Source organism: Guillardia theta (genome assembly GCF_000315625.1).
Source record: "Guillardia theta CCMP2712 unplaced genomic scaffold GUITHscaffold_15, whole genome shotgun sequence".
In the NCBI taxonomy this organism is placed as follows: domain Eukaryota; class Cryptophyceae; order Pyrenomonadales; family Geminigeraceae; genus Guillardia; species Guillardia theta.
The window spans coordinates 686,848-697,787 of record NW_005434659.1 but is presented as its reverse complement, the minus strand read 5'-3'; the positions used below and the strand labels follow the sequence as shown (position 1 = coordinate 697,787).

Here is a 10,940-nt window from a genome sequence, read left to right as displayed (position 1 = left end):
GAGGAGGAGCAGCAGCAGCAGCAGCCTTTTTTACCTTTTTTCGTCTTCTCCTCGGCGGAGGCGGTGGTAGAGGGATGATGAGGAGGAGGAGGAGCACCACCACCACCACCGCCACCACCTCCTCCTCGTAGTAGCAGCAGCAGCAGCAGCAGCAGCAGCAGGAGGAGGAGGAGGAGGAGGAGGAGGAGGAGGAGGAGGAGGAGGCTGACGATAGGCGGACGCAGGGCTTGAGGCATCGCTAGTGCCTGAGGAAGACAATACCATCTACATCGAAGATCCTTACGCTCTTGGAGAGGAGGAAGAGGAGGAGGAAGGAGGGGCTCCAGAAAGCGACATGTCAAAGATCAGAGCGACCTACAGGCAGTGCGTGCTGTTCCTCCTAGCGCGGTTGAAAGACGTGGTTCTGATCCGCGACTGACCTCCTCCTCCTCCTCCTCCTCCTCTTCCTCTGCCTTTCTCGTGGCTGGGCAACCTCCACGCTTTCCTGAAGTCTCTCCTTCTCTTCCACATTTTTTTTGCTTCAAAAACTGCAGCTGCTGCCCTCTTCTACTTGGAGCTAATGAAAATCGACGGGCAACCATACAACTTGGCAAGGAGGAGGAAGAGGAGGAGAAGCTCTTCTCACGATTCTCAATCCTCCTTCAGCCACTCGTGGTTCTTGATGTCGGGGATCTGAATCCGCTTCTTGGGGTCCTGGGGTCCAGTAAGAGACATCCAAGAGAAGACAGCAGAGAGGAGACGAGGAGATGACAAGGGAGGAGTAGACACCTTCTCGAGGATTTTCTCTAGGAGGTCACGACAGTTGTGCGACAAGGTGGGAGAAAACTCGATAGGATCCTCACGGATCATCTGATAGAGACGCGACCAGCCGAGGTCAACGGTCAGTCCACATAAGCAAGAAGGCCTCCTCCCCAACCCGCGCCCCCCTCCTCTCATCGTACGACTCCATCCCCTCCCTCCCTTTCCCCTTCCCTCTTGCCCCCCTCTCGCCCTGCTCTACCTCCTTTCCCTTTCCTCCTGACCTGAAAAATTTGGACCAGATTGTTGGAGATGAACGGGCACTTGCCGTGAACAAACAGGTAGAGAGTCACCTGCCTCACTAGGTCACATCCTCTCTTGAACCATCCTCCTCCTCCTCCTCCTCCTCCTCCTCCTCCTCCTCCTCCTTCTCACCCCTGCCGCCCAGATGTCGGCTCCCTTCCCGCTGAAGTCTCCCTCAACACAGGCCTCGGGAGCCGTGAAGGCGGGGGTTCCTATTGTAGTCTCGTCAGGTGGAGCAGGATGAGAGGGAGGGAGAGGAATGTTGGGCTCTAGGCTGGAGAGGAGGTGAAAAGCAAGGAAAGAGGAGATGAAAAACAAGTAATGAGGAGTGAAAAAGGTGTGGAGGGTCACCAGCCGACTTGTTGATCAAGTCATTGCCGTCTTCAAGTACTTGACCCGTTCCAAAGTCAGCTAACTTGATCTGCCACAAAGGAGTCAGTCGTCACAGAAGCTCAGACGCCTTGCTGACCATTCCATCCTTGGTTAAAAGAAGATTTTCTGGCTTGATGTCTCGATGAATGATATTGCTCGAATGTATGTAATCCAAACCTGATGCCGACAATCAGTCCAAGTACACATAATCCCTCTCACCCAATCATCATCAACCTCCCTAACAACAAAGAGCATCTTTCCAGTACCATCTAGCAATCCTCGAAAGTACTTGCGGGCAGCCGCTTCGGGAAGAGGGTCCGTCTGTTGGAACATCAGCGTCCGATCACAACCAAGTCACAAGAAGTAACAGACCGGAAGGTTCTCAGTGCAGATAGGATGCCCCCCCTCACAGTACTCAAGTCGCAGGAACAGTTTGTGGTAGTCCGGACTGTCCAAGACTTCATACAGTTTGATACAGCTCGGGTGGTCCATCTGCTTCATGATCCTGATCTCGTGCTCTACGTCCTGGAGCATGTTTCGAGTGCCCATCCTTTTCTTTCTCAGTACGTTCTTGTTGAAGACCTTGAGGGCGAAGAGCTCTCCCGTCTCCGTGTGTTTGATAAGCTTCACCTTGCCAAAAGATCCCTTCCCAAGCTCTTTCAGAGTTTCGTACTGGTTAATGAATTTCCTCCCATCCTCTTTCCTAATCGTCACGATCGGAGTATCGACAAGATTTCTGGAGATCTCCTGAGGTCCTCCACCTACATCACAGTGTTCAGAAGGAGCAGCCCTCGCAAGAGGCACAGTACCGATACCCATCAACCCTCTCCTTTCCATCAGAGCAGCCGACATCTTGAATGAAAGCTTCCGATGGATCCTTCGAAGGGTCAAGGTATCGTCGTACTGCTGCGGGCCAGGCGGAGAGAGCTCTCCCCCGAAGCAAGAAGCAGCCGACAAGGCCCAAAGGCCGAGGACAATCCGCACAAGTCCTGCTCCCGTTTCGTCGTGGAGATCAAGGTTGTTGACTCCTGGCAGGGAAAATATCAGTCTCACGCTCCTTGCACAACAGGGGGCACGCGCGTGACGCTCGTTTCATCCATGGAGAGAGGAAGAATGTACTTGTGCTGCAATGCAAATGCCCAGGAAAAGAAGGAGAAACGAGTGAACAGGAGTTAACGGGGAGTGTGATCAAAACCGGAATAGAATGACAATATTTGTACAAGGACCTCATCTGGGTGAAGGAAGCTCCCCAGAAATGTAAAACATGAGCGAATGAGGTGAGGGAATGCAGGGGAGCCATCGCGCGAAGAGAATGCCATGAGCATGCAGCTTGAAGAAACGCGAGCACGTAGACGAAATGAAGAGCAAGAAACGAAGTAGCGCGTGCAGGAGCAGAGGAGAGCAACAGCGAGCGCGCAAGCTCCACATTAAGGTGTCTTTAGCGTTGTTGATGGTCATCATCTATAACATGTACATGATGGAGCTGCCCGGTAGATCTTACACCATGATACCATGAAGATGAAGATGAGGCGAGTAGGGGGATTGCATGCATAAAGAAAGGGGTGTAGATGAAGGCAATGCTGCTGGTGGTGCTGCTGCTGGTGATCATGATGATGCGGACGGGGAGGGGGTGTTGCATAGAGGAGAGGAGGAGGCATGGGCGAGGAGGGGATGGGGAGGGACCAGGTGGGCGGGGGCGGGGCGAGTCTAGGAGGCGGCTAGTGCATGCATGACGTGCAGGAACACCGAGAGGAAATTAAAAAACAATGGGAGTATTTGGATGGGTGGGGGTACTTTAGCAGGGGTGATACGAAGAGAGTTTTTCATTGATGTGATGGGGTGGCCACGGACTTCGGTGGGGTGGGATATATTAGTACCGATGGAGTTTTGACCTTTATAAAATGTTTTGTAATTTATGATCCTTGTACAAAAAGCCATGGAATATAACTTTGTTTTAAACATCCATGGTAGCCCTCGGCTATCTTATTTTTAAAACTAAAACTTCAATTCCGCTCATGACGACTATAATTACCACCCCTGAATTAAATTTGGATTTTTAATTATTAAAAAACATTTTATCCATCCCCCGCATCCACCCTCTTGCACCATCAAACAGTACCCCCTATTCCCTCTGGAATTTCATAGAACGAAAGGGGTAGTCAAATTGCCCTCATTGATTGTTCCCAGATTTCGAACATTGTCTATTTATTTCAAATCAAACAGTAAATTTTGGTAATTTAATCGAGATCCATCAAATTAGCTATTGGGTCATAGATTGATCTCGTCGCAGCTGGAGCAAATAGATAGGGTGGTGGTTCCATTGTTGGGGGTAGGGGTACAAGTGGCACAACGTGTTGTGGCAAAGGCAGGGTTATTTTCATGAGACTATGTACCCCCTTCAGGACAATTATACAAATTTGGGGGGTAGGGGTATTTTGTATAGGGTAGTCAACCACCCCAAGGCGCAGGATGGACCCGTCGACGAATTTGTGGAAGAAGTTCCACTCTGAAAGGGTAGGGTGATTACCCCTACCATATCTTTTCGACAAAATTTGGCTTGTAAATTTGTCAAATGTATGGGTGGGGTACCACAGCTGGAGGGGTAGTGTAAAACCTTGAGAAGACAAACATGAACAAACATGGGTTCTGCTGAGGGATGGGAAGGAGTGACAAGGCGGAGGAAGGAGGGGAAGGGAGGGGGGGAAGGGGAAGAAGGAAGGATAGATAAGCTAACAGTAGAGAGAGGAGGAGATTACAAAAGGGAGGGAAAGATGACAGTGGAGGAAAGAAAGTTTCAGTCAGGTAGATGGTCAGAAGAGGAGGGATGTAGAGGGGAAAGCCAAGATGGGAGCAGAGAAGGCCTGCAAGGATTTGGTCGAAGGAAGGAAGGAAGTATCAGAGGGATTTTTATTTTATTTCGGGAATGAAGGAGGGAAGATAAAGGAATGCATGCTTCTCAATTCATGTGAAATTCTTGGTTGACCTGTGCACTCACAGAAATTATCAACATCTTTTCAGGACGTCAGGATGTACGGCAGGTATAACATATTCTAATTGTTTGCTTTTGAATTATGTTTGAAATTAGAAGATATAGATCCGAAGACAAACAGAACTTCCTTGGGGCTTTCAAGTCAGAGGATGAGTATGGCATGGGCGTTGGCGGTGGGACGACAGTGAATGACTGCTCTAAAATCTACCGCCTTGGCTTTCTTAGGAAAGTCTACGGCATCCTCACTATTCAGCTGATTGCAACGGCGGTGATTTGCGCCATGGCGATGAGAATTCCTGGGGAAGTGGTGAAAACAAAGAGCGTAGACTATACTGTTCTTGCGTTTGGCTCCTTCCTGGCAGGGTCGCAAGGGTTCCAGATTGTGGTCTTCATCGTGTCCATTGGTGTTCTCTTTTGGCTCATGTTCAAGAAGGATAGCTACCCCACTAACATGATCCTGCTCTCGTTCTGGTAAGGGATTACTTCCCAAGAAATGTTCAGATCTGACCAGCTCATTTAGGACCGTGATGATGGCGATGACTGTGGCGACAGCTTGCTCGGCCACCATCTGCGACCCATTGGTGCTTCAGTCGGGCAATGTGGTCCCTCTCAGCATGGCAACAAAGGGAGGTTCAATGTCGCTGTACGGCGGCTCTCTGAAATGCGCGATGAACACCCCTCGTTTCTATGAGGGCTCAAACTCTGTCCTGATGGCGCGTAAGACCCGTTGAGAGCGTCTCCTGGGCCAGGCACTCACGACTTGGCAGTTGGCATCACCGCGTCGCTCTTCTTCGCCCTCACAGCCTTCACGCTGCAGTCCAAGTGGGACTTCAGCTTCCTGGGAGCTGGTAGCTGACAGCCTAAGCACGACCCACTTCTTTTAATCGCCTCTTGTCGCAGGCTTGTTTGCAGCAACATGGATCCTTGTGATCTGGGGATTCGTCATGATGCTCTTTGGAGGAGGAGCCAACGTGCGCTACCTGTACGCGCTAGCGGGATCTGTGATCTTCTCTCTTTACATTGTGTTCGACACATGGTACGTGGCTGTGTTGCTGTACCCGGCAGCTACTGACTTGTCATGACTTTGTCCAGGATGATCACGAACCGACTCGGCCCGGATGATTACATCATCGCAGCCATTGACCTGTAAGTTGTGTGTTGCTCAAGTGGGGGAAGGGTGACAGGTCTGGCAGGTACCTCGACATCATCAACCTCTTCATCTTCATCCTCCAGTTGTTGAGGAGAGAGTGATGGTCCAGCATCTCAGACCTCAGCCATGTGGAAGTTTTTGGAGTTGACGTGCGCTAGTCTACTTGCATGCGTGTGTACTTGTACAGAACAGACATTACAGAACTGAAGATAACGACCTGAGGACTTCCTCTTTCACCGTCTGTCTGACGGCTCCTGTGCTCCTTTCCCCTTGGACTTGCGGACGTTCTTGTTGGGGGCGGGTTGAGCTGGAGGAGCGTGAGAAGACGATGATGGAGCAACTGAGACCACCTGAAGGATCGTCCTGACAGCGTCGCAGGAGATCACGAAGAACAGACGACGGGTAGATGGGAATGGTAGTGATGATACAGACCACAAAGTCAGCATGAGACAGCAGCACGTGAAACTCACTTTGCCCTTGGGTCTGTCTTTCAAGCGCGACATGTCTGCGGTCACGATGAATGAGGAGGAGAAAGGGATAGCGCTTGTGGTGGGAGACGACAGTCATACCTGCTTTGAACCTCGCCGCTGCTGTCTCCTTCTTCTCCTTTCCTGTCGCCTCCTCTGGAGCAAGCATCTGTCTCGCACTCAGCTCGAGCTCCCTCCTCTCTCCTCACCATCAACAGGTCGCCATCATCCCTGCACCACACAGCTGGCACGCACTCGGCATCGTCCTCCACCTGCCAGCTCGTCACCTTGACTCCTCCTCTTGCTCTCTTCACCGTCACGTCAGCCTTGGCACCTGCACCTCTCACGTCAGTTCGGCGCAGCACCGGGCGGGTCTGACCGATCAGGAGGCTGGCGAGCTCCACGTTTCCTCGCTTTGCCGCCCAGTGCAGAGCCGTTTCACCGCTGCCTGCAGTAACTCATGAGGAGGAGGAGGAGGAGGAGGAGGAGGAGGAGGAGGCAGCGGCGGCGGAGGAGGAGGAGGAGGAGGAGGAGGAGACGAGAAGGGGAGGAGGTGATGGTGGAGGGGGAGGAGGAGGATTGTGGAAAGGAAGACGAAGGAAGGAGTAGTGAGAGAGGTCGAGGCTCGCATCACCTCTCGCTCGGGCGTTCACTTTGGCTCCATTGTTGATAAGGAGTTTACAGATCTCAGTCGTGCTACAACCCGATCAGCTCGAGGGATTGAAGACGCGAAAGAACGAGGAAGGGAAGAGGGGTGGAGGAAGAGGATGACGAAGAAGAGCGAAGAGGAAGAGGAAGAAGAAGAGGAGGAGGAAGAGGAAGAGGAAGAAGAGGAAGAGGAGGAGGAGGAGGAGGAGGAGGAGGAGGAGGAGGAAGAAATGAGAAGGATATTGTGATGGTCGAAAGAGGAGAAAGCATGTTGTAATGGCGGAGGATGAAAGAGGGTTGGAATACCCATGGCACGCCGCTCTGTGCAGAGGAGCATCTCCCCAGACGTCAAAGGTGTTGGGTTCTGCGTTGCTAGCGAGCAGGACACGCGTCATCTCTTCCTGCGGGAGAGTCAGGCAGGGGAAGGTGGATGATGAGGAGGACGTTTCTGCTGAAGACTGCAAGGTGAAGCGCCTGCGCTCGTGGTCAGGCAGAAAAGAAATCCTTGAGATCATGCGCGCACGGTCTGCTTCTGCTTGTTGAGCTCGTTCAGTCCAAGTCCCTGGGAACGGAAGATGAGTAAGCTCGATGAAGAAGGAGAAGAAGAAGAAGAAGAAGAAGAAGAAGAAGAAGAAGAAGAAGAAGAAGAAGAAGAAGAAGAAGATGATGCGGAGGAGGAGATGATGATGATGATGATGATGATGATGCGGAGGAGGAGAAGAAAGAGTAGAGGAACGCAGTCACCTCTGCCTTCAAGCAGCTGATAAGATGAATGACAGACGTCATCTGATGCTGCTGTCAGAGCCCTTCATTTGCCTCCTCTCCCTTGACGCCACCTGGCCGCTCTCCACTGCAACATGCAATGCGGTGTATCCTGCAGCATCCTGCCATGAAGCAGTGAGAGGAGGAGGATGTAGACCTGGACACCTTCTCCTGCAGCCGGTCTGGGAACTCCTTGATGTATTGTTTCATCGCAGCCAAGTCTGAAGCTCTCGCGGCCTGCAGGATGAACAGGTCAGAGACTTGTTTCATCTTGAAAGTGAGATGAGATGAGAAGGGTGAGGGTTGTCTCTCATTGCAGCAAGTTTGAACATGCCGCTCTCTGTACAACAAACATCATCACCTCGTGAAACATTTTGTTCCATGGCATTCCAGCGAGGCTGCTCTGACTCTCTGCCTTGTGACAGTAAGACAGCATGTGGTACATCAACTTGCTCTACCTCTTCTTTCTCCTTGTTCCACTTGCGCTCTGCACTCTGTTCGTGTGCCTTGACAGGCATCTCAGCACCTCATTGCCTCTTGTCGTCAGGACTACCCAGTTGAGAGATTCCAGCCATTCTCGCCGCTCCTGCTCCTGCCGCCGCATTTCCTCCTGCAGCAAGGAAAAAAGGTCAAAGTGTAGCTGGAGAGTCAGCATCAAGGAAGAAGGGTCAACATCACATCTCTAGCTCTGGAGTCTTTCTCCTCGTTGTCTTCCAGCTTGTCCAGGAAGCTGCCACAACGTTTGACTACAATCAATTGAGGCGTTCGGATGCACCTCGAAAGACCAGAAGCGTTCTCTGAGTTCCAGGCCTCGGAAGCTGTTCCTGTGTCATACAGCAAGCACAGCAGTTCGGAGAGACACCTGCTTCAGCTTTCTTCCTCTCCTCCTCCAACTCTGACGCCTCTTGTTCTGCCGTGCTGTGCAGCGGAAAGGTCAGGCAGCGAGATGTCAGGGGCGAACGACCGGAAAGTGGGATCATAGTAGAGAGGAACTTCTCTCGCTTTGTCTCCTTTGTCGCGCACTTTGGGTTTCTCCTGAAGGAACTCCCATGGATTCTTCCTGTCGGCTTTTCAGACGAGCAGGGTGACGATCTTTCTTCTACCTCATCCTCGCCTTCCGGGCTTGCCTCTCGCGTTCCTTTCCTGTCATGACGTCAAGCTGGATCAGGCATCTTTGCGTGCTCTACTTGCTGCTTCACTCTCTTCGACTGGCACCTGCTCCCCCTTGATCCCTTCCTCCATCTCTTTGATCTCACTCTCTCCTAGCCCAAGGAGAAGCGCAAATTCGTCGAATGAGATTTCTCCCGAGCCATCAGCGTCCGCGGCTTTGAGGAGCGAGGAGATTTTCTTCTCCGACATGTTCTGACAAGAGTTCCATCAATTCATCTTGATAACCATGAGATCTTAGAGTTCAACAAGTCACCGGATCAATGATAAGAAGGGCGTCCTTCAGTTCACTTGTACTGATCGTCCCTGATCTCAACATCATCAACAACCCCTCACTCGTCTGCCTAACTAGGACCTGATCCGTCGACGTCAAAGCGCTTGAAGATGTTTTGGGCCTCCTCTCGCATCGACTGCGCGCTCTTGTTCTCTTTCTGCTTCATCACGAGCTGCACAAACTCGCCGAAGGAGATGTCTCCTCCTCCATCTTCGTCTACCTCTCCCATCATCTCCTTCAGCTTCTCCTGCTCGAACGAACTGAATCAGCCAAGACGAGCCCGCGCGGGGTCAAGGACGCGCCTGGGAGACTTGAATGCCCAGGCTCCTCATCGCCTCGTCAAGTTCGTGCATTGAGATCTCTCCCGAACCTGCGCGATCGTTACGCAGGAAGAGGATGACACGGAGAGGGGGAGGGGAGGGGGAGTAAGACCGTCGGTATCGAAGAAGGAGAACACTTCTCTCAGCTCCTTGACTTCTCTCATCTGCATCCCCAGCAGCTTCGCCAGCTCTTCGTCCTCCTCCTCGTCTCCCTTGCCTCCCGCCATTTTGCGAAATTTGACTTTTTTTTTTCTTGGGGTTTGTAGTGGGACACAGAGCAAACGAAATTTAGATCACAGCGATTGTAATGAAGAAATGTCTACGAGTTAACGAGAAAGAGAGGAGAGGAGAGGAGAGGAGAGGAGAGGAGAGGAGAGGAGGGGGGAGGAGAGGATGAGAGGGAACGATGGTCAAGTAGTTCGTGCGGTGTAGAAGGATGACAAGCTCGTCTGCTCTCATGTCATCGGCTGAGTGCAGGAGCATATGCGCGGAGGTGGGTTCCTGGGACAAGGGACGTGAGGCGTCAAGACAGGGGAAGAGTGAAGACAGAGAGAAGCGAGGCGAGCAGGAGAGCAGGAGAGAGGAAGGGAAAGGAAGGGAAGGGAAGGGAAGGGAAGGGAAGGGACAGGAGGGGAGAGATTTGGTTACCGATGTGCAGCGCAAACTCCTCATAGACGCTTTCGAACCCGATCCGTTCAAGTGCTCCTGAGAAACCTGCGGCAGCATACGAGTGACCACAAGCACATGCTTTCCTAATGACCCACCAGCTTCGAACGTCTCGTCCTCCCAGTCGTGGATCAGGAAGAGGGAACTCTTGGCTAGCTTGCTGCCGAACCTCGCTACTTCGAGCATCTTGCTTCCTCCATCGAAGAGCACCAGGTTGTTCTCGCGGCTCACGCTCTTGACAACCTCTGGATGCATCCCATCCGGACCTGGAAGAGTTTTGGATGCATGGAATACAAGGGAGGAGAGAGGAGAGAGGAGAGAGGAGAGAGGAGAGAGGAGGGAGGAGAGAGGAGAGAGGAGAGAGGAGAGAGGAGGGTGGAGGGAGGAGAGGGGAGAGGGGAGAGGGGAGAGGGGAGAGAGGAGAGAGGAAGAGAGGAGAGAGATGTGAGGAGTGAGGAGTGTGGGAGCGAATGAGGTGGTTGAAGAAGGATTTCAACGTACCATCAAAGACATCGAGGTTGTGGAAGGAAGCATGCTTGTGGTTCCAAGCTCGGAGGATTCCTTCCCCTCGGCAGTCGCGGATGTCAAAAGTCTGCGTGAAACCTGCTCGGATCGCCGAGGAGACTTGGAGGAAGAGCGAGACGAGGCCTCCTCCTGTCCCGAGCTCTGTCGTCTGAGACCCTCTAGTCAGCCAAGGGACCGACCGACCCGCAGGCTCCTCACGTGCTGCAGGGCAGGACGAGCTGAGAAGACGAAGTCGATGAAGGTGAAGTCTGCCCGGGAGAAACCTGAGCACACGTCACGTCCCTTGACAAGCAGCTGGAGGAGGAGGAACCGAAGGTGCTGAACCCGACGGTGTAGCCCGGGACCTAGAGAAGCAGCTCAGAGACGAGGAAGCAAAGGAAATCACCAGACCCCGAAGAAATGATTCGCCTGCGAGCAAGCATGTAAGATGGCAGAAGAGAACGGGGAGAGAAGGGGAAAGGAGAGCGAGAGAGGCGAGAGTGGGGGAAAGAGGAAGGGACGGGACGGGAGGGAGGGAGGGAGGAGAAGCAGGTGCGATTCAGAGTTGGCGATCGCAAGC

General features: G+C 52.5%; 3 protein-coding genes across 3 annotated transcripts in view; 1 reads left to right on the top strand and 2 right to left on the bottom strand.

The window, feature by feature from the left end:
* Positions 1 to 499: 499 nt before the first annotated feature.
* On the bottom strand, positions 500 to 2,444 carry GUITHDRAFT_85443 (hypothetical protein). The gene is made up of 9 exons (XM_005837208.1): positions 2,223 to 2,444; positions 1,786 to 2,174; positions 1,680 to 1,734; positions 1,511 to 1,590; positions 1,393 to 1,462; positions 1,174 to 1,253; positions 1,023 to 1,091; positions 769 to 849; positions 500 to 693 (listed from the first exon to the last, which is right to left on the bottom strand). The coding sequence occupies exons 1-9, from the start codon at positions 2,263 to 2,265 to the stop codon at positions 631 to 633; spliced, it is 930 nt and encodes a 309-aa protein (XP_005837265.1). The 5' UTR covers positions 2,266 to 2,444; the 3' UTR covers positions 500 to 630.
* A 1,966-nt stretch (positions 2,445 to 4,410) lies between these two features.
* On the top strand, positions 4,411 to 5,763 carry GUITHDRAFT_151269 (hypothetical protein). The gene is made up of 7 exons (XM_005837207.1): positions 4,411 to 4,451; positions 4,508 to 4,873; positions 4,923 to 5,119; positions 5,170 to 5,250; positions 5,303 to 5,438; positions 5,495 to 5,548; positions 5,596 to 5,763. Exons 1-7 carry the CDS (start codon positions 4,441 to 4,443, stop codon positions 5,651 to 5,653), a joined length of 903 nt encoding a protein of 300 aa, XP_005837264.1. The 5' UTR covers positions 4,411 to 4,440; the 3' UTR covers positions 5,654 to 5,763.
* Positions 5,764 to 7,178: 1,415 nt separating this feature from the next.
* GUITHDRAFT_135439 (hypothetical protein) overlaps positions 7,179 to 10,940 on the bottom strand; it is a gene marked incomplete at both ends in the record, with an annotated part of 6,156 nt that continues 2,394 nt past the window's right edge. The window contains 21 exons of the mRNA XM_005837206.1: positions 7,179 to 7,229; positions 7,412 to 7,453; positions 7,504 to 7,551; positions 7,595 to 7,666; positions 7,791 to 7,844; positions 7,888 to 7,935; positions 7,956 to 8,039; positions 8,108 to 8,159; positions 8,205 to 8,247; positions 8,292 to 8,347; positions 8,394 to 8,489; positions 8,533 to 8,572; positions 8,686 to 8,791; positions 8,853 to 8,902; positions 8,952 to 9,117; positions 9,241 to 9,431; positions 9,839 to 9,904; positions 9,955 to 10,122; positions 10,358 to 10,529; positions 10,580 to 10,725; positions 10,767 to 10,789. Coding sequence (XP_005837263.1) covers positions 7,179 to 7,229; positions 7,412 to 7,453; positions 7,504 to 7,551; positions 7,595 to 7,666; positions 7,791 to 7,844; positions 7,888 to 7,935; positions 7,956 to 8,039; positions 8,108 to 8,159; positions 8,205 to 8,247; positions 8,292 to 8,347; positions 8,394 to 8,489; positions 8,533 to 8,572; positions 8,686 to 8,791; positions 8,853 to 8,902; positions 8,952 to 9,117; positions 9,241 to 9,431; positions 9,839 to 9,904; positions 9,955 to 10,122; positions 10,358 to 10,529; positions 10,580 to 10,725; positions 10,767 to 10,789 — 1,774 coding nt within the window. The remainder of the gene's footprint in view (positions 7,230 to 7,411; positions 7,454 to 7,503; positions 7,552 to 7,594; positions 7,667 to 7,790; positions 7,845 to 7,887; positions 7,936 to 7,955; positions 8,040 to 8,107; positions 8,160 to 8,204; positions 8,248 to 8,291; positions 8,348 to 8,393; positions 8,490 to 8,532; positions 8,573 to 8,685; positions 8,792 to 8,852; positions 8,903 to 8,951; positions 9,118 to 9,240; positions 9,432 to 9,838; positions 9,905 to 9,954; positions 10,123 to 10,357; positions 10,530 to 10,579; positions 10,726 to 10,766; positions 10,790 to 10,940) is intronic.